Source organism: Mesoplodon mirus (genome assembly GCF_964341445.2).
Source record: "Mesoplodon mirus genome assembly, chromosome: 12".
Taxonomy (NCBI): Eukaryota; Metazoa; Chordata; class Mammalia; order Artiodactyla; family Ziphiidae; genus Mesoplodon; species Mesoplodon mirus.
In genome coordinates, this window is record NC_138988.1 from 36,506,748 (window position 1) to 36,531,521 (window position 24,774).

The window sequence follows — 24,774 nt, forward strand, 5'->3', positions numbered from 1 at the left end:
CGGCGCGGGCGGGTGACGCGACGGGGCCCGTTGTCTGTGTGTGGGACTAGGGGCCCCGGGGGTGGCGGGGGCTCCCGGCGGGGGGCGGCGGTGGGTCGGGAGGACCTGGACATGGCGCTGAGGGGCCGCCCCGCGGGAAGATGAATAAGGGCTGGCTGGAGCTGGAGAGCGACCCTGGTGAGGAGGGGACCGGGCAGGCCCGGAGCTGGGGAGGCCGGGTGGGTCCGAGACGCGCCTTTCTGACCACTACCTGCTCCTCTTGTTGCCCCACCCAGGCCTCTTCACCCTCCTGGTGGAAGATTTCGGTAAGAGCCTCTCCTACGCGCCGGAACCAGGCTGTGGGGGCCCACTCCTGGGCCATCGCTCCACAGCCAGAGGCTACCCTTCCCGACTTCTTTCCTTACCTGATCGCAGGTGTCAAAGGGGTGCAGGTGGAGGAGATCTATGACCTTCAGAGCAAATGCCAGGGGTGAGTGGCTTGGCACGCGGCGTGGCTTCGGCCGCCCCTTACACCCCGAGGGCTAGGGAGGGACCCGGGAGAGAGTGCTCCTCAAGGGAGGTAGTATCAGAGGCTCCAAATTGTAAAATCTCGTATAAGGAAGCATCCCTCCTCTTTGGGTGCCTTCCTGATGAAGCTGGTGCTGTGCTTTTGTTTCTCCCAGTTTTCCCTCAGCACTTCCCCTTATGTGGTAGCCTCTTCCCCTCCATACAAATTCTAACCATCTCTTGGATTAAATTCATCTGCTTTTTGTGGCCTTCCAGCCAGAAACCCCCTGCTCTTGACTCAGGTCACACTGTGCCTTTTGTGCAGCTGTAATTTATTAATGACTGCTTTACTGTGCCCATGTGCCAGTGGTTTTAATCCCCACACAGGGGTCTCATATTGATTGGTTGGTTTGTGGCATCTGACAAGGACTCTCCTGGGTGACCAAGGTCAGAGTCTTGTCTTGGTGGTCGTACAGAATAGAGGTGTGGAGGAACTGCTACAGTGACTAAACGGAGAAGTCTGCTTCTTTCCCTCCAGGAAAGAAGGGACTGATATGGGTGTTCATTAACTTCCATGATTGCACTGGGGCCCAGGCCCTGGGCTTCACAAGTGAGAATTAGTGTTTAAATTCCTCATCACATTTATTGTTCTCGCCTTACCTTCTGTTCCTACCCGGTCCTGAGCCATCGTTCCAGCTTTTCTTATCCCAGAACCATAGACTTCATAAGGATACTGGGCAACTCCTGGAGCATCACAGCCAGAGGCTGATGCTTGACTCTGCCTGCAGTGGGCTTCTGGGGTGTGAGGGCGCAGGGCCGCTTTGGGCAACGTTGGGAAGAAGCCAAGGGAGAGGTGGGATCACAGGAAGGGCACCTGAGTGGTAACACAGTGCAGAGGAATAGGGGAGAGGAAAGGGAATGCAGACTGCCTTCCCCCTTTTGACTGGTCTAGCTCTGTCCCTTACTTTCCCCAGCCCCGTGTATGGATTCATCTTCCTGTTCAAATGGATCGAAGAGCGCCGATCCCGTCGCAAGGTCTCTACCTTGGTGGATGATACATCTGTGATTGATGATGATATTGTGAATAACATGTTCTTTGCCCACCAGGTCTGCTGGGCTCTGTGTTCTTTCTGGAGGGTGGGATGCTGCCGTTTTCTTCGCTTGGAAAGTGAAAGTGGGGGAAGGCAGAAGGAACTGAACTTTTTTAGTGATAAAAAAGGGAGTCTCTTTAGAGCAGGGTGATGTCTGAGTCCATTCTCCATTTCCCCGGACTCCTGATGGGTACTTAGTTGAATGAACAAATGTTGGGTAAAGATGAGGGGAGCTGATGAGGATTGTCCAGACATGACTGTCCCTCTCTGAGTCCCCATTCCTGATGAGTATGGGCTTGGGGTGAGGGATGCTGTGGATGGGTGACTGTTCTTTGTTTCACAGCTGATCCCCAACTCTTGTGCCACTCATGCCCTGCTGAGCGTGCTCCTGAACTGCAGCAATGTGGACCTGGGGCCCACCCTGAGTCGCATGAAGGACTTCACCAAAGGCTTCAGCCCTGAGGTAGGCCACAGTGCCTTAATCCTGACTCAGCTGACTAGGCAGATGTGACCATCAGATCTGCCACTGATAATGCCACCACACGGCATTTGGCACTATGAGGCTTCTTCAAATGATATTTACATTATATTTGACCGGTAAATTAATTGTGTAAGTCAACTTTTTTTTTAAGAAAAGGGGCTCAAGAAAAGGAGATAGACCTGGGGAAGAGAGAAACATTCCTTAAATGACACCTTATTAGGACTTTATCAGGCAATGTTGTTCTCCAGTGTCCACGGATTACTGTGCAAGCCAGTACAGCCCATCTTTTGGGGGCTCCAGAGCTCTTTTCTGCCCCCACTAGGCCTTCAGGAGAGGCCACCTGTGCTTCTTCAAGTTCCTGGAATGCCCCCAGGCCTGCTTTCCTGAGCTCTGTTTCCCACCCGAGGCCCGCCTGAGCAGTTGCTCTGATGTGGCCTTATTTTCTTCCCTCTAGAGCAAAGGATATGCGATTGGTAATGCTCCAGAGTTGGCCAAGGCACATAATAGCCATGCCAGGTGTGTGGGAGCTATGGGAACTGATGGGGGTGGGGGCAAGGAAGGGGGTCGTACCATTCTGGGCACTGACTGTGTCCTTCCCCAGGCCTGAGCCACGTCATCTCCCCGAGAAGCAGAATGGCCTTAGTGCCGTGCGGACCATGGAGGCATTCCACTTTGTCAGCTATGTGCCTATCACAGGCCGGCTTTTTGAGCTGGATGGGCTGAAGGTTTACCCCATTGACCATGGTAGGTACTCTGAGCTGGGGGCGCATTGGATTTCTCTGCTTATCTCCTAAGGAGGTGGGGCTCAGGGTCCTCAAACACTTGGGACCCAGTGGTGGGACGTGGGGGGGCGGGGGTGTCTTGAAGACATGTGGTTCTGGCAGGATGGCACCCTGTACTGCATTGTCCAACTAGCCCCTGATTCTCTGGGTCACCTGCTCTCCATCATCCTTCCAACTCCTGGCCTGCCTGAGCTCAGGGCTTCCTACCTACTGACTCCTTGTCTTGGTTTCCCCAGGGCCTTGGGGGGAGGATGAGGAGTGGACAGACAAGGCCCGGAGGGTCATCATGGAGCGTATCGGCCTCGCCACTGCAGGGTAAGGGCCCTGAGCCTGCCCTACCTTCTGGAGCTGTGCCCCCTTTGGGAGGGACACAGAAGAGGGAACCAAGGCAGAGAGAGGCCAGATGGCTTGTGCAAGGCCACGTGATGAATCTGGCAAGATCAGGATTAGATCTTGTGCTCCCAACTCCTTGCCCTATTTCCCACTCAGGCTGCGTGTGGCCTGCTTCAGGATAGCCTGGGGAGGGGCAGGCCCTGGTGGAGCCCTGGGTGGCCCATGTGTGCTGGCTCACGTCCTGACAGGCCCCTCACGCAGCTTGTTGGAAGGCACCAGCTCAGGTGCCTGGTGTGCATGGCCAGCTGCTGCCCGCCTGTTGGGGTGGGGCCTGTACCTGTGGCTGCAGGTGTGACTTCAGGGAGCCCTGCCAGGAGATCTGCCTCAACCTGATGGCGGGGCCAGGGTGAGAGCTGCTCTCACGGCCACGGCTGTGACTGCAGGGAGCCCTACCATGACATCCGCTTCAACCTGATGGCGGTGGTGCCCGACCGCAGGATCAAGTATGAGGCCAGGCTGCACGTTCTGAAGGTGAACCGTCAGACAGTACTGGAGGCCCTGCAGCAGGTGGGTACCCCTGCTGCCCAGGCCCTGCCCAGCCCAGCCACCCACTCCTTCCCTCCACTGGGGCATCTGTGTCTGATTCCCACATTACTCTGTATTGTGGATCTGGGCTTCAATTAACCACTCCTTTCCTTTGCTCCCTTTGTGGGAAAGGTGATGGGACTTGGCATGGGGAGGGGCAGAATAGCCTCTGAAAGGAGGTTTGGCTGTTTTATTTCCCTTTAAGTGAGTGAGTAGAGCCAAGGCCCTTAGCTGTCCAAGGTAGAAGCTAGGGTCTGCCTTCACTCCTCCGCACCTTGGATTTTGATTTCAGCTGATTAGGGTAACGCAGCCAGAGCTGATTCAGACCCACAAGTCTCAAGAGTCACAGTTGCCTGAAGAGACCAAACCAGTCAGCAGCAAGTCCCCTCTGGCCCTGGAAACAAGCAGGGCCCCAGCGGCCTCTGAGGGCACCCACACAGGTATTGGAGCCTCTCATGGGCCTCAGAGCCACCCCAAGCAGAGCAAGTCTTTTTCTACGGAGGCACTTGGGCAGTGGTTCAGAGGCTCCTGCGGGAGGTCTGAAGCCTGGTGCCTACAGCCCTCTCCCCTCAGAACATGGAGGAAGAGCAGTCCCTCCCTAAACAAGGGCACCTGGAAAGGGCTGCCATTACCACAGTCCCCCAAGCCTTCTCCTTAATGTATATTCCCTTTCTAGCCTCTCTAGAAGTTTTTTTCTTTCTGCCTCCTTTTTTTCATTTCATCCTTTTCCTGTCTCACTGTGGCCCCATGACTTAGAGCTTGCTGACTCTCCACCCATCAGCTGTCTCTGCTGTTCTTCTCTGAGAAGGGAAGGGGAGCAATGCTGTGCCCCAGGACTGGGGAGACAGTGGGCTGAGGACAGCTTTTCTTGAGGGTCTGGCTGAAAGTCCTGCTCATGCCCCTCGCCCTCTCAGATGGTGCGGAGGAGGTGGCTGGTTCGTGCCCACAAGCCCCGACCCACAGCCCTCCCAGCAAACCCAAGCTGGTGGTGAAGCCTCCAGGGAGCAGCATCAATGGTGTTCCCCCAAACCCCACTCCTATCGTCCAGCGTCTGCCAGCCTTTCTGGACAATCACAACTATGCCAAGTCCCCCATGCAGGTAAGCTGGGAGGATTCCCTCCAGGATTCTTTTGAGAGGTTGCAACAGGCACTTTCCTCAGGTGATTCATTGGTGTTTGCCTTCTGTCGGGGCCTAGGTAACCAGGTTCCTCTGTCTGATTCTCAGAAGCCCCTACGATGGCAGGGGTTTAGGGAGGCAGAGAGAGCTCCTCTGACTTTAAACTCAGTCTCATGGCTGTGGGGCTAAATGTTTAGGGCATGGGGTTGGATTCAGCTCTGTGGGTTGGGTTCTACTGGCAAAATAAATGCAGGTGTTTCAGGGCACTCTGTTTCTCTTAGAAGCCCTATGTAGGCAGGTAGTGTGGGTGGGCTCTGGAGCACCTGGAGGGATTCAGTGGACTGAACCCGGAGAGCCATGTTGGCTTCCTGGCTGTGGCTGCTGTGTCCAACCTGGCTCATGGCCACCCTGGGTCTCTGCCCCAGGAGGAGGAAGACCTGGCAGCAGGTGTGGGCCGCAGCCGAGTTCCAGTCCGCCCACCTCAGCAGTACTCAGACGACGAGGACGACTACGAGGACGACGAGGAGGATGACGTGCAGAACACCAACTCCGCCATCAGGTCAGCCCCAGCTCTGTAAGGCTGGAGGTTGAGTGCTGCAGATCCTATCTTGAATCTTCCAGCCCAGAAAATGCCCTTCAGCAGATAATGCTGAATGCCTGCTGAGTGCAGGGCCCTGGGGAGGCTGACCTGAAGGGGCCGACTCCAGGTCCCAAGAAATTTTTGGAGGGCTTGGGCGAGGGCCATGCACATGTAACCAGACATCAAGGCCTTTTGTCTAGGCCTTGAGAGTTGGGGTGGGGGATATCTTTGCTGGAAGAACCGGCATTGGCAAAAGGCCAGAAGTGAGACAGCTGGAATAGAGGTGTCCTTTGAGGACACCTGGCTGCAGCTGTCGAAGCTCAGTGTGCCAGGCTTGGCATGGCCAGGTCAGGCTGCTGGAGCTTCACGGTCAGTCCCTGGAGGCCAAGATGTGTTCAGGTCATTCTGGGCGTTGCTGAACATGGTCACCTGGCCCATTCCCTTGGCTTACCTTTCCTTGGGCCCCACAGGTATAAGCGAAAGGGGCCGGGGAAACCAGGGCCATTGAGTGGCTCTGGGGATGGGCAGCTGTCAGTGCTGCAGCCCAACACCATCAACGTCTTGGCCGAGAAGCTCAAAGAGTCCCAGAAAGACCTCTCAATTCCTCTGTCCATCAAGACAAGCAGCGGGGCCGGGAGTCCGGCTGTGGTAGTGCCCACGCACTCACAGCCCTCGCCCACCCCCAGCAATGAGAGCACTGACACAGCTTCTGAGATCGGCAGCGCTTTCAATTCGCCACTACGCTCGCCTATCCGCTCGGCCAACCCCACGCGGCCTTCTAGCCCCGTCACCTCCCACATCTCCAAGGTGCTTTTTGGAGAGGACGACAGCCTGCTGCGTGTTGACTGCATACGCTACAATCGTGCTGTACGTGACCTGGGTCCTGTCATCAGCACGGGCCTGCTGCACCTGGCTGAGGACGGTGTACTGAGTCCTCTGGCGCTGACAGGTGGGCCTTGGGCTGGCTCACTGGCCTCCCGGTGGCATACTGAGGAGGGAGGTGGCCAAGTGACCACCATGTGTCCTGCACTCTGATGGGTCTTCTCGTGCCTTCTCTTCCCAGAGAGTGGGAAGGGTTCCTCACCTTCCATCAGACCGAGCCAAGGCAGCCAGGGGTCTGGTAGCCCAGAGGAGAAAGAGGTGGTGGAGGCTGTGGATAGCAGAGAGAAGCCTGGGCTGGTCAGGTCTAGTGAGCCCTTGAGCGGGGAGAAGTACTCACCCAAGGTGAGCCCTTCTGCAGCTTTCTCTTCTAATACTGACAAGGGAAGGGCCTAGGGCGCTGCTGCCCAGGTGCTGGGTTCCTAGTTGGAATTTTGGTGTGAAGGGTGGTGGCTGAAGCCAGGTGCCAGGAAGCCTGTCTGGGTCGGGTGGTGGCAGGGGCCTCAATAGGCTCCAGGGACTCTGGCTGCTCATCCTTGCCTCTAGCTGCCTGCTGGTAGTGGGGCTTTGGTGCTGGCCAGCGCCCCCACCACGGGTGCCATTGCTGGGTTTTGGCAGGAGCTGCTGGCACTGCTGAAGTGTGTGGAGGCTGAGATCGCAAACTATGAGGCCTGCCTCAAGGAAGAGGTGGAGAAGAGGAAGAAGTTCAAGGTGGGCCCTCTCTCCAGCTGCCTGGTCCTCTGCCCTCCTGTCTTCCCAGAGGTGCGACCTGCTGGGGTCAGCTGGTGGCTGCTCTGGGGAGATGGCCGCAGCGTCCTCATGTCCTCACTCTTCCCTCCCACAGATCGACGACCAGAGAAGGACACACAACTACGATGAGTTCATCTGCACCTTCATCTCCATGCTGGCTCAGGAAGGTGAGGGGTCTCGCTGCTGCACCTTACCTGGCATGCCCTGCTCAGAGCCCTGGCCCTCAGGCCCCCTCCTTTAGGCCTCTGCTGGAGCTTGAGCAGACTGTAGTCTCAGGGAGGGCCGAGAGAGCCTCAGCTTCTGACCGGAGGCTGTGGCCGGTTGAGCAAGTGGCTGCTGGGCATCCAGCCACCCGCTTAAGGGCCTGCGCCTCTCCACAGGCATGCTGGCCAACCTGGTGGAGCAGAACATCTCGGTGCGGCGGCGCCAGGGGGTCAGCATTGGCCGACTCCACAAGCAGCGGAAGCCTGACCGGCGGAAACGCTCACGCCCCTACAAGGCCAAGCGCCAGTGAGGACTGCTGGCCCTGACCCTGCTGCTCACTCTTGCCACACGGCCCTCACCAGGGCCCTCCCCTGCCCCACTCCCCCTCTTCCCAGTATTACTGAATAGTTCCAGTCAGAGAGCCCAGACCCTGGGAATAGGAGCCAGGCCCTGGGAATAGGAGCCAGGCCAGGATTCTCTGCATGGTACCCCAGTGCCTGCCAGGGCAGGGCTGCCCCGTCATGCTCTGGAAGCAGGAGCTGGGGCACAGGGAGGTGCTGCAGCTTCCTCCACAGCCGGCTGTGGAGGGGCAGGACCTGGCCTTTCTGCCTGGGCAGCAGAATATATATTTTACCTACAGAGACGTCTATTTTTCTGGGCTCTAACCCATCTTGCCACCACTGTGTTGACATAGTCAGCTTCCTGACTCTGAGTTCTCTCCTAACATCTGTCATCCTGGAGGGCCAGGGTCACTCCTGCAGGGTCACAGCTGGGGGCCCTGCTGCTCTGGCCCCATTTGTCCCTGTTGCGAGGAAGCCAGGTCTGCTCTTCATTCCTCCTGGGAGAGCTCCAAACTCAGGGACCTGGCTGCTGGGCTAGACTGGGAGTGGGGTGTTCCAGTGGGGGTGGGGTGAGCAGCCTGCTTGGGTCCCATGGCCTGAGCAGAGAGAAGTGTTTGAGCTGTTTGGTGGCCTGGCTTTGGCCAGGCTTAGTAAGACTGCTCTCTGTGGCAAGGCCCTGGGCTCTTTGTCTTCAGTGTTGTGGCCCTGGCAAGGGGCCTGCCTTGGGCTCCTGGGCTCCTGGGCTCAGAGGAGCCTCTGCCCGCCCCTCAGTATTACCATGTCTCCCTCTTCTTAGAGACAGCAGAGACAGGGCTGCTTGCAGGAAGCTGGCACCACTCAGCTCTCCCTGCCATGCCAGCTTTCTCAGCTTCTGCAAGGCACTCAGGGTGGGGGACAATAGGACCAAGACAACTAGTTGGAGCCCCATGTTCCCAGAGGGCCTGATGCCAACGGCTGATGGGCCCAGCACTGCCTCTGGAGCTCAGGCCCCAAACATAGCCCCATGGCCTCTTCCAGGTGGCTTTGAAGGTGATCCAGGCGGGCCCCTTATGTGTACATAGTGACCAGGGTGGGGGGCAGCTGGCAGGCATGGCAGCTGCCTCTGCGCTAAGCATAGCCCAACCCCTCTGGCCCCTGTAAATATTGGACTAATGAATGAATAAAACTCTCCTAAAAAATGAGCCCTCCTGTGCTTGCTGGCCTGAGGTTTGTAGGCCAGGGCTGTGGTGGGAGTGGGACCTAACCAGACCTGGGCCCAGGGCCCTGTGTGTGACCAAAGAGGTAAGGGGAGTGCATTCTCGGGCATTCAGCCTTCTGGGGCAGAGGTTCTTGGGACCCTAGGCCTGGGACTTAGGGTCTGAACTGAGGAGGGGCTTCGGGTGGGCTGTGGAACCTGAGGAGTTGTGTGCAAGGTGTAGTGTGGGAGGAGAGGGCCATGGCTTTCACCAGCTCTGACAGCTTTGCAACCTGGAGAGGTGTTGGGACTCAGTGGAGGTGGCACCTCTGTCTCTAGTCCTGTCTGGTGTGTAGTCCCTGGAGGGGCTCTGGGACCTTGCAAGGCTCATCTCTCTTCCCTTGTTGCAGGTCAAAGCTGCCAACTGTGCCACTCTTCCCCCTGCTAACCACATTTTCTCTTGAGGCCACTGTATCCTCTCACCCCCACCGTTTCCCTGGCAGTGGGTTCTACAGAGGTGGCCTGGTGTAAGCAGCTAAGGCTCAGCTGGACTGTTTAGGAAATGCAACTTTAATGGCCCCAGCCCTTCTGTCTGGATCTAGTAGTCCAGGGCACAGATGAGGGCCACACCACGCTTTACCCAGTGTCGCTGGGGCTGGTCGGTGGGGATCTCCACAGCAATGACGTAGTTTGTGGAGTGGCCTGTGGTTGATAGTGTTCCTAGAGCAGACAAGAAGGGGGAAGGTTAAGTTGTCTGCTTCAACTAGGGCAGGAACAGGGTATAAAGAAAGGCAGTGGACTTTGCAGACTGAGCTTGGGACAAGGAAGGGGACCTGATCCAAGAGGAAGCCTGTCTGGGGAGTGTGGCCAAGGCTCAGGCCTGCCCTAAGTTACTGCACTGACGACTGAGGATGGGAATGGGAGAGTTGACACCCCTGCTCATTCCCTGTGGACCCAGCCCAGGCCCACCCCACCTCTCCAGGCCTCAGTTACCCCCTCTGAACCTCCATTGGCAGGCTGGGGCTCCCAGACCCAAGGTGGGTCTGCTAAGGGAGGCAAGAGGATGGTGAGCTCAGGGGCCACTCCCCACAGACTGGGCCCAGCCTCTGGGCATCACCTTGCCTACTACTGGCCCAGCTCTGTCCTGGCCTAGTCAGTCTCAGGAGTGAGTGGTGACTGACCTCTGTCAGCCATCCTGTTTAGCTAACCTGGGTCAGCCTAACTGGCCCAACCCTGGACCCCCACCTGTGGTGTAGGCTCCCCGCCCTGGGCCCCATACCAGCACGGGTCAGTGTCTTGTAGATGGGGCACAGGTAGAAGTCCTGGTTCTGGACCTTGCGGTTGGGCGTTGGCAGGAGCCAGATAACGGCCATCTCTGTGTATAGCTCCTTGGGCCGAGACTCAGCCAGCTGGAAGGCCAGAGGGTCCCATCGGGCACCTTCCAGGAACAGTCCATGGATGAAGCACCCATCTTTGGGTCTTGTCTTGAGCTCTGATACTGACTGGCGCATCACCTGTAGTGGGCACACAGATGCCCCCTCACATATAAACACCCAGAATCTGGGTTAGGATTTGGGTCAGGAGGCACAAGCTCCCTCCTGAGGGCTCTGCCTGCCTCCCCCCTTCACCTGCTGTTTCAGCTGGTAGCCTACAGTCTGTGCTCTGCCCCTAGGGATTTCCCTGGGGCTTATGGTCTCTTCTGGCTCTCCCTGTCCCCCAACCCCCTCTCAGGGGTCCCCTGATTCTGCCAGCGTGCTGTGGCCTCCGTGCTCCTCCTGCCTGGGCCACACCCCAGCCTGTCACCTGACCTGGCCCTGGCTGAGTCCAGACCTTGAAATCAAAGGAGATGGTGTCGATGGAGATGACAGACTTGCGGGCATAGTTTTGCAGGGTGCCTGTCAGGAAAGCCTGGGGGAAGAAGAAGCCGCTGATCCAGAAAACAGCTGGGATGCCCTTGGAGATCCAGGTCTGCAGGAAGTCCAGGCGCTGCAGCAGGTCCATGACCCATAAGGACAGCGGCTTGAGTGATGGGTAGGCCTTGGCATTCCAGAGCTCGGGCACAGTGTTGTTGTATAGGCTGGCAGCCATCAGCTCCAGCTGCAAGGACATCACCACCAGCCCCTTGAGTGCTGTGAGCAAGTCTCTCAGCGTCTGTGTGATCACTTGCAGCAGCCGGTTGTACCTATGGAGCCAGTGGCAAGGAGGAAGGCAGTGATCTGGGGCCGTGTGGCCATATCCACACTCCCCAGTTGTAGGCCGTAGACAAAAAAACAATGGCAGAACATAGGGGCTAAGAGCATAGAGTGGGGTCGAGTGGCCTGAGTACCAATTCCAGCTCTGGCTGTTAGTAAATGTATGACCTTAGACAAGTCATGTAACCTTTTTGGGCCTTGGTTTACTCATCTGTAAAATGGAATAGAAATGTGGCTGAGTTAGAGAATAGGTTTATAGCACTTGGTGTAGCTTTTGCTGTCATTACTCTATAGCCCAGTGGCCTGCTGACTCAGGGCTGGGGGTGGCAGGGGATTACCGAGTGACCTCCTGTACTAGCACCGTGTTCATTGACTCCTCATACAGCACAGGGTACTTGGTCATCACCCGCTGCAAGCTGATGGGCTCAGGCACCTTGAGCAGAATGTTCTGGGCCACATCCTCCACTATCTGTGGGCGCAAAGAATTCTACATGCACAGAGTTCCTTCCCACAGGGGAACAGGCATGGTGGTGGATAGGAGACTGGTCCTGCCCAACCACTGGGCCCTTTCCCCTGCTGCCACTAACCTCCTCCCGGCGCTGGCCGCCTGCAGAGGATGATTTGGGTTGCAGCTGGACGATGGTGCCAAGCAGGGTGTAGGTCTCATTCTGGGCACAGGTGATATTGGCATTGTCATGCAGGCCAAAGATCTCAGGCATGTCATTGAGTGGAAGGCTCTTGATGTAGGAGAGGTAGCCCTGGAGGGTAGGAGCGCTGTGACTGAAGCCCCTGCCCTGCTGTACCTCCAGCCTCCGGGACAGCCCTCCAATTGAGCACATCCCCTACTCGTCACCCCTGGTTGCAAGCTTTACGCATCTCCCTCTTACCCTCGGGACTCCATGGCCTCTGCTCCCTCCTAGCCCACTTCTCCCTGCTGCCTAGCTCCCTGCTTCTTCATTCAGCTGCTCAAACCTGTCACAGCCCCTCCTGCCACAGGCCCTTTACACTGCTGAACCACACTCTGGGTGCTCCACCCAGCGCCTGCCTGCTCCTCACACATCTTAGCTGAAGCATCATTTCCTCAGGGAGCCCTCCCTGACTGTGGTCTGGGCTGCTTCCCGCCTCACTGCCTCACCTGGCAGCCTCAGAGGAGCCGCCCAGCCCCTCCCAGCCTCACAAAGTCCTCTCGGGCAGGGGCTAAGAGGTGGGGGTTGGCCTCTGCCCACAGGACCTGAGCTCCAGGGCTATCTTTGTGGGATGGATCAATCAATGAAAAGGAGCTACTGGCCGGTAGGGGCCAAGTCTCCCAGCACCCAGGTGTTCACGGCACCCCAGGACCCCAGCTTGGCAGGCCGCCTAAAGCATGGCCCCAGTGTGTGCTCACGTTGAGGTCGTAGGTGGGTTGGATCTGGTGGTAGACACCCGAGGCACTGTAGCTGTGCTCGGGGAAGAGCACGGCGGGGCTGTAGAAGTCCTCCAGGATGTTCATGACACAGCGGCGGTCCCAGTCATCAGTGACGCGGCCCCCGTAGTTGATCTCCCCTGCCGTGTACTTGAGGACCTATGGGGTGGGTAGGTCAGGCCCCCACAGGCGCCCAGCTCCCCGCCCTCAGCCCATCCCCAGCCCACCTTGTAGGGGATGTGGTCATACTCGTCCAGGAACATCTTGAGCTGGCTGACACAGATGCGCAGGTCCCCGTCCGTGAACTCATAGGGGATGTTAAAGCCCAGGGGCCCAAACTTACGACGCTCCAGGGCATTCCCATGGAACAAACACAGAGACAGCAGCAAGGACTTGAACTCCATCACCTGCCGGAGGTGGGGGCGGGGCGGAGGGGCGTGAAGGGTGGGGATGGAGATGGGGCAGGTTGGGGTGCACGTGCCAAGTGTGTCTCACCTTGTGACAGGAGTTGAGGAAGTCATCGCTGAGGCTGCTGTAAGACTTGAGCAGGTTGGCCTTGACCCCGCGTGGCGGCTCAATGGTCATCTTGGAGCTGTTCTGTAGGATGGACACTGGGAACTTGTTGCTGGGCAGGCTGGTGAGCCACAGGCGGAAGTCCCGGTGCACCTGGTGGCCATGCTCCACGTGAGCATTGAGATCCGTACCTGGTGGCTGCCCCAACACCAGGCTCCCTCCTACCCAAGGACCCTGAGCCACCCTCAGCCTGACTCCACCCCTGGGTTGGGCTGGGCCAGACCAGGCTGCACGGACCACTGGTAAAGAACATGGGCTTCGGCAAGTTCCAGGGTCACCCGTCTGTGCTGGGTGGCCCTGGGCGAGTCACTGGTAGCAGTAACTTGAGAGGGCCACTGGGAAGATTAATCTAGTTGATATGTGTTACATATGTCACTTCCTGAGCGCCCACTGTGTGCCGGTGGCTGGGCTGAGTGCTCTGTGGGACGATCTCATTTAGCCTTATCAGTCCTGGATGGATGTACTGTATTCCCTTGGTGTACCTTGTCGGGATTGATGTGCTCAATGAGGCGCTCCAGGACTGGCATCCAGCTCGGTGCCAGGTGGCAGTTCTGAAAGAAGACCCACTTGCCCCTCTCCATGGAGCTGTGCATCATGGCTTCTGCCCGAGGGCCCTGTGGGGACAGGAGTGCTGAGTGGTGGGGGACCAGCTGACCCAGCCCACCAACTCCCTTCTCCCCCACCCCCTTGCCCTTACCTGGCCCTGGCCCAGGGAGATGGCAGAGAGCTTCTTGGAGAACTTCATTTCTTCGGCAAACTTGTAGAGGTCGGCTGCCGGGTCAGTGCCAGGTGATAGCACGAAGATGAGGGGCGTGGTGGAGTTGGAGTCTTTGAACACCAGTGACAGGTTGGCTGTCTGCAGGGCAGGGAGAGATGCTGGGGCCACCTAGAGCTTCTCCTCAGGGGCAGGTGACCAGGGAGAGGTAGGGGGGGTCCTGGGGCCCCCAGAGTAGTCCCAGAGGGGCTTCCTGGTGGGACCTGGAACCTCTCAGAGCTTTTTGGGATGGCTAGGGGTCCTGGCCTGACCAAGGCTGCAAAGTGGTCTGTCCAGGTGCAGCCAGGATCCTGGGACCCAGGGTGGGGATTAGCCTAGCTGCTGGCTGACAGCACTTGCCTGGGGCTCAATGAAGCGTGGCTCCAGGTTGGTGGCCACGAAGTCCTGCATGGCATTGGTAACCTTGTCCCCACGTAGGCAGCGGAGGACCAGCAGCTTCTGGAACTGGTCCAGGTACTGGTCCCAGATGCCAGGCAAGGGCTCCCTGCAACAGTGCCCACGTCCCCCTGAGAGCCAACCTGTGGGAGGGCACTGGCCACAGGGTCTCTGCTTGCTGGACAGCAGGGGAGAATGGGGTGTCCAGGGGTACATGGCCAGGGGCATGGAAGAGATGTAGTCACAGCTGCAGGGCAACCCTGTGTGGCCCCTCAGAGAAGGCTCCAGGGCAAGCCTGTTCCTGGGTCTTAGCCCCTGGATGTGCCCACCCTGCTGTGCCCTGGGTCCCAGCTCACCGGTGGGGCTCAGGGCTATCAAAGATAGCCTGGAATTCCGATAGATGCTTCACAAAGTCAAGGGCGAAGGAGGAGAAGGCCGGCAGGTTGGAGAGTGCCAGGATGTCTCGCCAGGCCCGGTCTGACAGCCAGTCCGGGGCAGGGTTCTCACTCATGACAGGGACAGAGCCCCCGGACAGGAGGTAGCGCCACTCGTTCTGGCAAGGGACAGGGGAGGCTAGTGCCCAGGCCCTGAGGCCTGCCTCCAGCGCCCCACCCAGCAGTGCCTCCCCTACCATCCTCAGCCAGAGACATGGAGTTCCCCTTAGGGGTAGCAGTTGCACAGGTCTGGGTTAGTGTCACCTCTTTCCCTTTCCCTGGCTGTGTGACCTTAGGCAAAGGATTTGACCTCTGAGCCTCTGTTTCCTCACTTGGAAAGTAGGAAGAATCAGAACTCTGCTTCCCACGGGTTTTGTGGGGGTAGGTCAGAGGGTAGCTGTGATCCCAGCACCCGGCTCAAGCAGTGGTGGCTGTGCTCTCAGTGCTTTCCAACGCACCACAAAATACCTGGGGCTCATGAGACCATGAGCCAGGAGGCTCAGGACTGTCTCTGTGCTCACCAGCACTCTCAAGGCTCTGAGAAGACATGTGCACAGGAGCTGCTGGGCCATAGTTAACCCAGGGCCTCCTGGCTGTTTTCAAGCAAGGAACTGGCCGCCCCTCCATCACGCACCTGGTCGATCTTGCCCTGGTTCATCATGATGCGGGCACACAGTAGGAAGGCGAACATCAGCTTGTGCTTCTCGAAGAGGCTGCGGCAGACATTGCTGTAGAGGCTGTAGGTCAGGTAGCGGTTGATGTTGGCGATGCGCTTCTTTAGGTTGTCTGCAGGGCAGAGGGGTGATGGCAGTGCAGGGAGAAGGGAGGGAAGCAAGATCCCTGGGGCCCAGCCCAGCCCAGCCCATCTCCCCAGTAGCCAAAGGGGCAGTCTGGGCACCCCCTTGGGGCATTTGCTCTGAGGAGGGTAGGAGGGGTGCGTGTTCTTACGTAGTGTAAGTCTGATGAGGGTGTGTATGAGTGGACATGGGTGTGAGTCTACGTGTGTGTGCCCACTGTGGAAATGCATCCAGGTGTGTCACACCTGTGCCAGGGTAGAGCCTGGTGTTTGTGTCAACATGTGCATCTGTGCCAGGGCTACCTGCCCTCTCTGAGTTGGCGATGCCTGAGAGGAAGATGTTGAGAAACCACTCGAGGGAGTACTGGTACATGGGGTCCACGTTGGCCAAGTCAGACACGCAGAAGAAGAGGATCTGGGTGCGGACGGCCACGGGAATGTACTCCATGCGCGTGAGGTCAATGTCCTTCTCTGTCTGCTCTGCAATCCTGACCTTGGCCTGCGGGTGCAGTACAGGGGGTGCTGGTCAGGCCCTGGTAGGTTGTCAAAGGGCACCAGGAAGAGGTGGGTGGGGACAGGGGGCAGGCCTGGGGCAGGTGGGGAGAGGCAGGCAGGGGCGGGCAGGCAGTTGCTGACCTGGATCTCAGCAGCCTTCATCTTGGAAGCCTCCAGCACCTTGATGAGCTCCATGTCATCCACAGGGTTGCCCTCAGAGGAGCTGAGCCGGTACAGGATCTGGTCTTCAATGTCTTTCAGCTCCTGGCGCATCTTGGCATTATTGACAATCAGCTGGTTCTTGGCTTCCTCAAGGTCAGGCCGCTCCTCAGCCACTACCTGGCCCAGCAGCTGGTCCTCTAGGCCACTGCCAGGGGCAGGGGACATTATGTCTGTGACACCTGGTGGGCCCTGGAGGGCCAGCCTTGAGCCTGCTCACCTATGTACCTGTGTTCCTGGGGATCCAAAGGGCCTAGCATCCCTGTTGGTGTCACCTGGGAGGCCTGGCCTCTGTCTCAGGCTGCAGGGCTAAGGCAGAGCCTGGCTTCAAAGTGACCAGTTCTCAGTGAGACCTCAGGTGGCAGCTTGGAATCCCAGCAGGAGCCAGGCAGTTGAACGTGTGAGTTGCTGGGGTCTCTGAAAAACTCCCTCTCAGCAGGAGGGGGCTGGGGGTGATGGGGAGGGACAGGACTTAAGGATGTTTTCACCCCCTTGTCTGTGGAGAGGTTCATAGCGGCCACTGGCATGGAGGCCTTAGCACTCTCTGTGGGTGGTCAGCAAAAGCTATAGTGCCTCGGCTTAGGGCAGCAAGGGCAGGAAACGGCTTGGGTGCAGGGAGCCAGAGTATGCCCCCCACAGGGCTCCAGGACAGCTCTGGGGTGAGTCCACAAGGGCTCAGCAAGGGCTGTGGGGAAAGGGTATCCAGATGAGGTGGGGCTAGTGCTGGCCAGGGAGGCTGGGGGAGGGGTTCCTGACCAGGGATCAGGATGATCTGAGGGTGGGGTTTCTCAGGTGGAAACGGTGGCAAGTAAAGGGAGCTGGTGGAGGGGCTAGAAAGACCTGAAATGCAGAGTGCTTGGGAGGAAGCTGGCGGGGCCTCAGGGGGAAACCCACTGAGTCTCTGCCTCGGGGTGGGAGGAGGCAGCCAGGCAGGCTGAGGCAGAGCTGATGCTGGGGGGCCCAGGGACCAAGCGCTTACCTGGGAGACAGGGTGAAGTTGATGAGGGTGAGCTTGGTGGAGATCTCGGGCGTGTAGTGTGGGTTGGGCAGCTTGGTGGTGATGTACATCCTGAAGTCCTCATGGTAGGGGATCACCGTGTCTCCTAGCTTCAGCACCGTGTTCCCCTGCTGCTTGTATGTCTGTGGCAGGTGGGATGGGCAAGCGCTGTGGCCTGGGCTTCACCAGTGAGGCAGGGGAAGGGGGCCACCCCCACGCCCAGTGCTGCAGGCCCACCTGCTTGAGCAGCACGGGCTCCAGGGCGGGATCCAGCTCCTCGCCCACGTTCTCTAGAAGGCAGGGCTTGCCAAAGCGGATGGCATTCTCCATGCTGCGCAGGAAGTCGCGGTCGCTCAACTTGAACACATCCAGCCCGCTGTCCTTCTCCTGTGGGCACAGGGGGCGAGTGAGGGCCGTGGGGGCTGAGAACCAGCTGAGGCTCAGCTACTCCCCCTGCACCTGCTAAGCCCCGCTGGGTGGGGTTGTGGCACCCGGTGGGTGGGCTCACCATGTTCTTGATCCATTTGTTGGCCTGACTCTGAGGGTCAATGAAGTGGGTCCAGCGCTGGGAGAACTGGTTGATGACCCCATTCTCCACTGACAGTGTGTCGTTGGGGAGGCCAGCAACCTGTGGGGGACCGGGCTGGGTCGGGGGTCTCACACAGCAGGCTCAGCTGGGACATCAGCTACTCCCAACCTTGTGCTTTGGCTGTGTTTCCCTGCTCCTTACTGCACCCTCTTGAGGGTGAAGGGCAGTCCTGAGGTCTCAGCCCCCAGGACTGGTCTCCCTCCTATTGGCTGGCTCCTGACACCCTCCTTCGCCGGGCCCGTTGTTCCTTTTGCCTACTGAGTCATTGCTCAGTCAGACCATCTTCACGGAGCCAGTAAAGCCCATCAGCCCTCCCGGACTGTGTTCACGCTCAGCCTCTGCCTAAGCCTCTTGGCTCTCTCCTTGTGTCAGCTCTACCTGTCCTTCAGGGTCTAGCTCGGACATGACCTCATAACCCTCACTCTGGACACTGCTCTCCCACCCCACCCGCACTCTCATAAGCACCCCTTGACCTCTCTGCCCACAGTTAGCCAGCATCTGTACCATTCGCTCGGCTTTCTCCTCGCCTACCCACCAGCCTCTGACTGGCCCCGGGTGGGCTCAGGAGACGCATCTCTAAGCAGACCCAGGAAAGAGGGTGGGAGGGAGGCGGGAGGCTCCTGGCCCAGCCCGACCACACTGCAGGCCCAGCCCAGTTGCTCCAGCCCCCCAGGGTGGGCACCTGCCACGAGCGGATCTTCACGGGGTTCCCCAGAGTCCTGATTAGCGTGGGCTCAGAGGTGTGTGGGACATGGTGAGTCGTGAGCTGCTTGACCCAGCTGTCATAGAGCACCGCGCGGTACTGGCCCTGGGGAGATGCCAGACTCAGGGCCACCCCACCGAGACAGCCGCGATGCCCTCCCACTTCCCCCTGCACCCCAGCACTCAGCAGTTGTGCAGAGGTCAGAGCTCAGACGTGGAGACGGAGGCCTGAGCTCCAGCCCCACTTTGGGGAACATCCTCGGCCTCCACAATCCTCAGCCCCTTATCTGTGAAACCAGCATAAGAACAACAATGCCCACTCGTCAGGGCAGCTGTGAGGATTGAATGAGAGGCACACAGAAAGCACGGCAGTGTGAGCTCACACTTCCCTCTAGAAGGCCAGCCCCACCAGAGTAGGTTTTCTGGCTGTTTTGTGAGCTGCCATATCCCCAGTGCCTGGAACAGCACCTGGCTCAGACGGGGCGCCTGAGAAGTGCTTGTTGAATGAGTGAGAGAAGAGCCACCCTCAGGCCACTCCTCGTGGAGGTGAGGCCTCAAGGCGGGGCCGGGGGCTCCTTACCGTGAAGGGGCCCAGGTAGGCCACAAAGCCAGCAGCCACCAGCACGTCCCCGAAGATGTTGTCGAGCGTGTGTTCCAGGTTCTCCACCGTATCCTGCCAGCGCACCCTCTCGTCTGACAGTCCGTTGATGAGCTGCAAGGACAGCCCACGGGGTGGGTTCTGGGAGGCTGGGCCGGGGGCCTGGGTGTCCCTGCCTGGTGCAGTTCCCGAGGTGGCTGGTGTGGGGTGTGTGGGCAGCCACCCTGGGACACCCCCTATCACCCGGGCCCTTCCAGCCTGTCGGGGGCAGGCCACACCACAGGCCCTTGCACCTTGTCAGCGCGGCCCAGCCGCTGCTCGCACTGCTCACACTTCAGCTCCAGTTCCTCCTTCTTGGCAATGCAGTCTCGGTACTTGGCCTGCATCGTGGCAATGCCATCCTCCACCTTGTGCAGGCGCTGCTTCGCCTCCTCCAGGATCCTCTGTGTCACCTCCAGGTCATCCTGGGCCTCCCGCAGGGCTTGCTGCAGGCAGAGGGCGCAGGACTAGCTTTACTGGTGCCCAGAGGAGCCCACGCCCTCTCCCCTGCCCCCTAGGTCTACCCAGCCCTCACCCGCTTGGGCTCCACGGCCTTGGCCACGAAGTGGTACTTGTGCATGGCGCGCACCCACTGGCAGATGGAGGTGCAGGCCTTGGACACCTTGGCGATGGCGGCCGGCTGGAACTCTTCATTGTCGATGTATGGCTGGATGGCTTTGATCACCGCCTCCCCAATGTTGTCCTGCAGGTGGGAACAATGCGCTCAGGGGGCTGCTTCTCAGGGAGGACAGAGAAGGCTCTGCAGGGCTGAGGGGCATCCTGCTCCTGCCGCTATGCCCCGTGTAGGCCTCAGTACAGGTGTCCTCCCTAGGGAGTAAACACAACCCACAAAAGCTGGCCAGAAGAGGATCTTCTGTATTCTAGGATTTCAAATAATATGATCAGAGATTTTTTTCTCAAGAAATGACGCAACCTCAAGATCTGATAATACAGGGACTTCCCTGGTGGTCCAGAGGGTAAGACTCCGCGCTCCCAATGCAGGGGGCCCGGGTTTAATCCCTGGTCAGGGAATTAGATCCCACATGCATGCCGCAACTAGGAAGTCCACACGCCACAACTAAAAAGATCCCGCATGCCGCAACGAAGGTCCCGCGTGCCACAACTAAGACCCGGCGCAGCCTAAATAAATAAATAAAAATAAATAAATAAATAAATAAATAAAATTAAAAAAAGAAGACCTGATAATATGCAGGCTCCATTTAAAACCCATTTAGAGATAAGGGCTCCTTCCTGGCCAATGTGGAGACGAGTGAGTGGTTCTGATGCCCAACCCGGCTCACGTTCAAATGTAATAATCCCCACTCCGAGAGCTCACCATACTCTTGGAGCATTTGTCCTACCCTGGGAGAATCCAGCTCTGTAATTCAGGATGAGCCCAGGAATCTGTATTGTTCATGAGCTCCCAGAGGTCAGAGCCTGGGACCAGGGGAACCTGAGTGCTGGCCGTGAGCCTCCTGATTTGGGCTCAGTTAGAGGGATGGGGAAGCCCATACAGAGTCCAGCTGTCACTGAGATGGGCCATTGTTTCTGCCCTCCCAGTGCAGTCTGGGACGTGCCCAGGGCTCCAACACTGACACATGGTGGGGGAGGGGGGGCAGCGGCCCACATGGGACTAATTTCTGGGCTGGAAAGGGGCCCTCCAAGAGGGCTGCGGGCTCCAGGCTGACCTAACCCTAAGCAGCCCCATGAGAGTGCATGCCTATGGATACTGAGAACCCCAGATAGACAGGAAGGCAGAGAAATCCAGAGACAGACAGGCACTAAACCTCAGGTGTTGAGGCTGAGGGAGAGGCGATGATTGAGCAGCCAGGGAAGGTCTTGGCCAGCACCATGGGGGTTTCAGGGAGAAAAGGGCAGGAGAGAGAATCTCCAGGCTGCAGAGCCCTGGGGTGACTGTGGGTGATGTCCTATGGGCATAGGAGCCTTCCCAGGTCCTGATTTCCTCAACACCCATCTGTTGGTTGGTCTGTCTGTTTCCCCCACCAGCTGGAGAGCTCCTCTGTGCCAGGATCTGGTCCCATCAGCTCTGTGGCCACAGGGCTGTGTGTGTTGCAGGCAGAGTGAGATAGGATGGAGGCCCCAGCGCTGGTGGGGGAGGGGGCCGGTTCCTCTCCCCACTTCTCTGCCCAGCTGGGTCCTGCTCTCACTCACTCCCAGCTGGCCGGGTGTCTGGCACGCTCACCTTGTCAAACTTGAAGAGGCTCTCCAGGAAGCGGCCTGGGTCCTGCAGCAGCCCCTTGCCTGGCTCCCAGTAGTCATCCACCTTGGAGCCAGGCTTCTCTCCAGGGACCTTCCTGGGCTTGATACCCTTCATGATGCACACAGCTTCTATGACCAGCTTCACGCCTGGGGGTGGCCGCTGCATGGCACGCACCTGTGAGCCAGGCCAAGAGTGGGGAGGGGGGAGGTCCATCACGGAGTGGGTACCTACAGGCAGGGACAGCCACCAGACAGGGCGGGCCCCACCAACCAAGTCCCTACCACTACAGACCAAGGGCACACCCGGGGATCCCCCAAGGTCTGCCTTAGCCTATGGCAACTACTGCTCCCCCATATACCCAGGCCTGGCCATGAGGTCCTGTATGCTCATTTCTCAAGGCCCAAAGCCCTCCTCATGCACCTGCCCGGGCCCTGGGGGCTGATACAAGGAGGTAAGGGCAGGCAGCTGGATTCAAGCCCTAGTTCTGCCCTCATCTCTTGACATATGACCCTCAAGGGATGTGTAGAGGGAGGGCCTAGGGGCCAGGACACAAGAGGGCTCCAGGGAGGGATGCCAAGAAAAGCCTGGGAGGTGCCTAGCCACCCACCTCGGTCACATCATTCTTGTTGAGGTTGCGCAAACTGGCCAGGGCTGCATCCAGGGCGGGCAGAGCCTCATCCAGATCCTTCTGGGCATCGTCAGCAATACCTTGTGCCTTCCTGGCCTTCTCATTGGCCTTGATCTCCTCTGCTTGCACTGAATTCCGGGACTCCTCAGCAATGGTTGTGTCCACCTAGGGACCAGAAATAGGGAAGGCCCAGTGATGGCCTGTGTCAGGGACAGGTGTGCCCTCCTCCCCTTTCTCCTCTCTGTGTCCCAGTCTCCCCAGGTGGAAGGAAATGAGGGTTGGGATGCCCCATTCTCTAAGGACCCTCTCGGCTGTGACAGCCCACGGAGACCTGGGAGTGCTAGGAACCTCTTCCAATCCTGAGTGCTCATCGTGGGCCTGGCATGGGGCTCAGAACTTTACATGCTTGAGCATAACTGCCCCATGGGCAGGACCCCCTAAACCCACAGGGCACCTCCATGCAGAACAGAGAAAGGCACTCCCCTCCCACAAGTCACTTTCTTTCCATCTGCTGGAAAAATTTTCAATACCACTGCCTTCGTAGAGCAGGACGTGATTGTTTCTGCCAGAAAGCAGCCATCATGAATATGCAAACCTGCAGAGGCTGCTGTGAGGACCGGCCCTCAAATGTGGGCCCTCTTGTAGACTCAGAGGATCTTAGAGGGAGACTCAGGCAGACTCTGCACCGCTACCTGTGGCTGCCCTGCTGCTCAGTCCGTGTTGTGATTATTGGGTTTGGATTTGTCTGTCTTGCTCATCACCATATCCTCTGCCCAGTGCAGCGCTTGGCATAGAATAGGTTCTGAGCAAGCATTTGTTGAATGAACACATGACTGAATGAGGGAACTGGGCACCAAGAGGCTAAGCAACCTGTGAGGCCAGGCAGCTAGGGATCTTGTGGTTGCATGGGGATGCCGAGCATCCTCAGACGTGGTCAGCCATCAGGGAGGGGGCCAGGAGCACCCCCAACCTTGATCTGCTCCATGGTGAGCGTGGTCTCCTTGGCAGCCTCCTCCAACAGGGGGCGCATAATCTCCAGCTCTTCCTGCATCTTGGCCACGTCCTCCGAAGTGCGCAGCAGCTGGGGGGTGGGAGGTGGGGGGCACAGAGAGGAAATCCGGTGTGACGGTGTGATGGGGACCAGAGAGTGAGTTAGGCCTGGAGGGGGGAGGGGAGAGGTCCCTGCAGGGCCGCCCTCATTCACGAGTGAGAGGTGGTGGCCAGCAGCTTCAGTGGCCCCCACGTTGCCCAGTGGACCCCAGAGGAAGGGAGCAGTCCCCTAAAAATATTTGGGGTGACCTGCTTTGGCCTTGCCCTTGGCCAGCAGCTTTTGCTCTTTTGGTGAGGGAGGAAGCCACCCATTTAACACTGTGGGCTGCCAATTGAAAGGCCAGGCTGGGCCTCTGGGGTCAGGACTGAGACTGCATGGGCAGAACCACGGGCAGCTAGACGTTGCCCACAAGGCCCCACCCTGGCCCACCTTGTCGAGACCACTCTTCATGCGGTTCTTAGCGGTTTTCAGCTCCTGTTTCTTCTGCCCGATGAGGATGGAGAAAATATTGAGCAGCTCCAGGTAGCTCTTGGGGGTCACATAGTTGTGGCGGGCAAGCTCGGCCAGATACTCGACACACTTCTTGGCCACTGACTGGTGGATGTACACGCAAACCTGAATCTGTGAGGGAGCAGACCACTGATGCCAGTCTTGTAGAGCCCCCAGCAAAGATGGGGCACCAGGGTGCCCTTGAAGCCACTGAAGCCTGGTTCTGGGGAGGGAGCCACATGCAGGAACCTCAACGGCCCTTACACTCACTCTCTCCTATGATCCTCACGACCTCCAGGTAAAGGCCACCTATTCTGCAGACGAAAAATCCCACGACCCAGGGAAATTAAGGGGCTTTTTCAAGTTCACACAGTTGTCAAGGGCAGAGTTCACTTTGAACTTGGACCCAGGTGTGTCCCAGCTCTTGGCCCAGTGCTCTTATCACAGCCCCTATGACCTGCTTCTCTCAGAAAGCCCTAAGGTGGCGCCCCTCTCGGAGGCTGTAGATGTGGGGAGGTAGGGCCCAAGGCCTCAGCACAGCTGAGCAGAAATGGGTTCACCCTAGCTCTTGGCCCCCAGGTGACCATCACTCTCTCAGGCTGGACCAGACAAATCTACCCCCCACCCCATCTGTAGTCTCTGGGTTGTATCAGGGGGCTCTTTGTTTGTTTGTTAATGTGAACTATTTTTTAAAAACTCTTTACTGAATTTGTTACAATATTGCTTCTGTTTTACGTTTTGGTTTTTTGTCACCAAGGCAGGTGGGATCTTAGCTCCCCGACCAGGGATTGAACCCTCACCCCCTGCAGTGGAAGGTGAAATCTTAACCACTGGACCCCCAGGGAAGTCCCTATATCAGGCGGCTCTTTAAAGAAAGTGTCCATGGAGCCCTCAGGGAATAAGATAAACAGTGACTGTGTAACTGTGTGCCCAGCCTCCTGTGTCACCGTGACAACCTTGTGGCATTCCCATTATACAGATGAGGAAACCGAGGCTTAGGTAAAGCTGTCTGCCCAAAGGCTTCCTATCAGTAGCGGGCCTGGGACTCTTACCCAGGCCTTGGTGACCCCAAGCCCGAACCTACACAGTTCCCCTCAAGGGCTTGCTCCTCACCAAGATACCTACCAGTCCTTCAATTATTTTGGGGGTGGCGTCCAGCTCTGGGATCTCGTTCAGGAACATGGTGGCCACAGACTCCAGGGCCTCTGCCGGCCACTCATTAAACCAGTCGATGGTACAGCAGTTGACCAGGGAGGGGAACTGCCTTAGGTGAGCTCGGAAGACCTCTCCAATGGGGCTGGGGAGGTGGGGGTCCAAATGAGGCCCTGAGACACTGACTTACACACCCCAGGAACCCAGGACCCAGGGTCATTTCACAGCCCTGTGGCATGGAAGC

The 24,774-nt window shown here is 58.2% G+C and overlaps 2 protein-coding genes across 4 annotated transcripts in view; one reads left to right on the forward strand and one right to left on the reverse strand.

The window, feature by feature from the left end:
• The first annotated feature begins 37 nt into the window (after positions 1–37).
• Positions 38–8,810, forward strand: BAP1 (BRCA1 associated deubiquitinase 1). 3 transcript variants are annotated; one of them, XM_082638787.1, is made up of 17 exons: positions 38–177; positions 276–305; positions 415–469; positions 1,461–1,521; positions 1,921–2,040; positions 2,513–2,574; positions 2,660–2,802; positions 3,077–3,155; positions 3,617–3,740; positions 4,051–4,198; positions 4,673–4,857; positions 5,301–5,434; positions 5,926–6,404; positions 6,519–6,679; positions 6,953–7,096; positions 7,179–7,251; positions 7,465–8,810. In XM_082638787.1, exons 1-17 carry the CDS (start codon positions 141–143, stop codon positions 7,596–7,598), a joined length of 2,169 nt encoding a protein of 722 aa, XP_082494913.1. In that variant the 5' UTR covers positions 38–140; the 3' UTR covers positions 7,599–8,810. The 3 variants fall into 3 exon arrangements, with proteins under 3 accessions (XP_082494913.1, XP_082494911.1, XP_082494912.1); XM_082638785.1 differs by having other exon boundaries at positions 39–177; positions 1,461–1,593; XM_082638786.1 differs by having other exon boundaries at positions 41–177; positions 1,461–1,593; positions 6,953–7,045.
• Positions 8,811–9,278: 468 nt separating this feature from the next.
• Positions 9,279–24,774, reverse strand: part of DNAH1 (dynein axonemal heavy chain 1) — a gene marked incomplete at its 5' end in the record, with an annotated part of 74,225 nt that continues 58,729 nt past the window's right edge. The window contains 27 exons of the mRNA XM_082637697.1: positions 9,279–9,523; positions 10,083–10,317; positions 10,634–10,985; positions 11,334–11,464; positions 11,583–11,753; positions 12,380–12,556; positions 12,625–12,804; positions 12,893–13,063; positions 13,453–13,584; positions 13,668–13,822; positions 14,081–14,229; positions 14,477–14,673; positions 15,189–15,340; positions 15,654–15,849; positions 15,987–16,212; positions 17,044–17,204; positions 17,299–17,448; positions 17,570–17,689; positions 18,333–18,458; positions 18,933–19,064; positions 19,244–19,435; positions 19,525–19,692; positions 21,193–21,384; positions 21,818–22,003; positions 22,809–22,919; positions 23,319–23,510; positions 24,504–24,675. Of these exons, the coding sequence (XP_082493823.1) occupies positions 9,402–9,523; positions 10,083–10,317; positions 10,634–10,985; positions 11,334–11,464; positions 11,583–11,753; positions 12,380–12,556; positions 12,625–12,804; positions 12,893–13,063; positions 13,453–13,584; positions 13,668–13,822; positions 14,081–14,229; positions 14,477–14,673; positions 15,189–15,340; positions 15,654–15,849; positions 15,987–16,212; positions 17,044–17,204; positions 17,299–17,448; positions 17,570–17,689; positions 18,333–18,458; positions 18,933–19,064; positions 19,244–19,435; positions 19,525–19,692; positions 21,193–21,384; positions 21,818–22,003; positions 22,809–22,919; positions 23,319–23,510; positions 24,504–24,675 (4,648 nt within the window). The 3' untranslated portion in view covers positions 9,279–9,401. The remainder of the gene's footprint in view (positions 9,524–10,082; positions 10,318–10,633; positions 10,986–11,333; positions 11,465–11,582; positions 11,754–12,379; positions 12,557–12,624; positions 12,805–12,892; positions 13,064–13,452; positions 13,585–13,667; positions 13,823–14,080; positions 14,230–14,476; positions 14,674–15,188; positions 15,341–15,653; positions 15,850–15,986; positions 16,213–17,043; positions 17,205–17,298; positions 17,449–17,569; positions 17,690–18,332; positions 18,459–18,932; positions 19,065–19,243; positions 19,436–19,524; positions 19,693–21,192; positions 21,385–21,817; positions 22,004–22,808; positions 22,920–23,318; positions 23,511–24,503; positions 24,676–24,774) is intronic.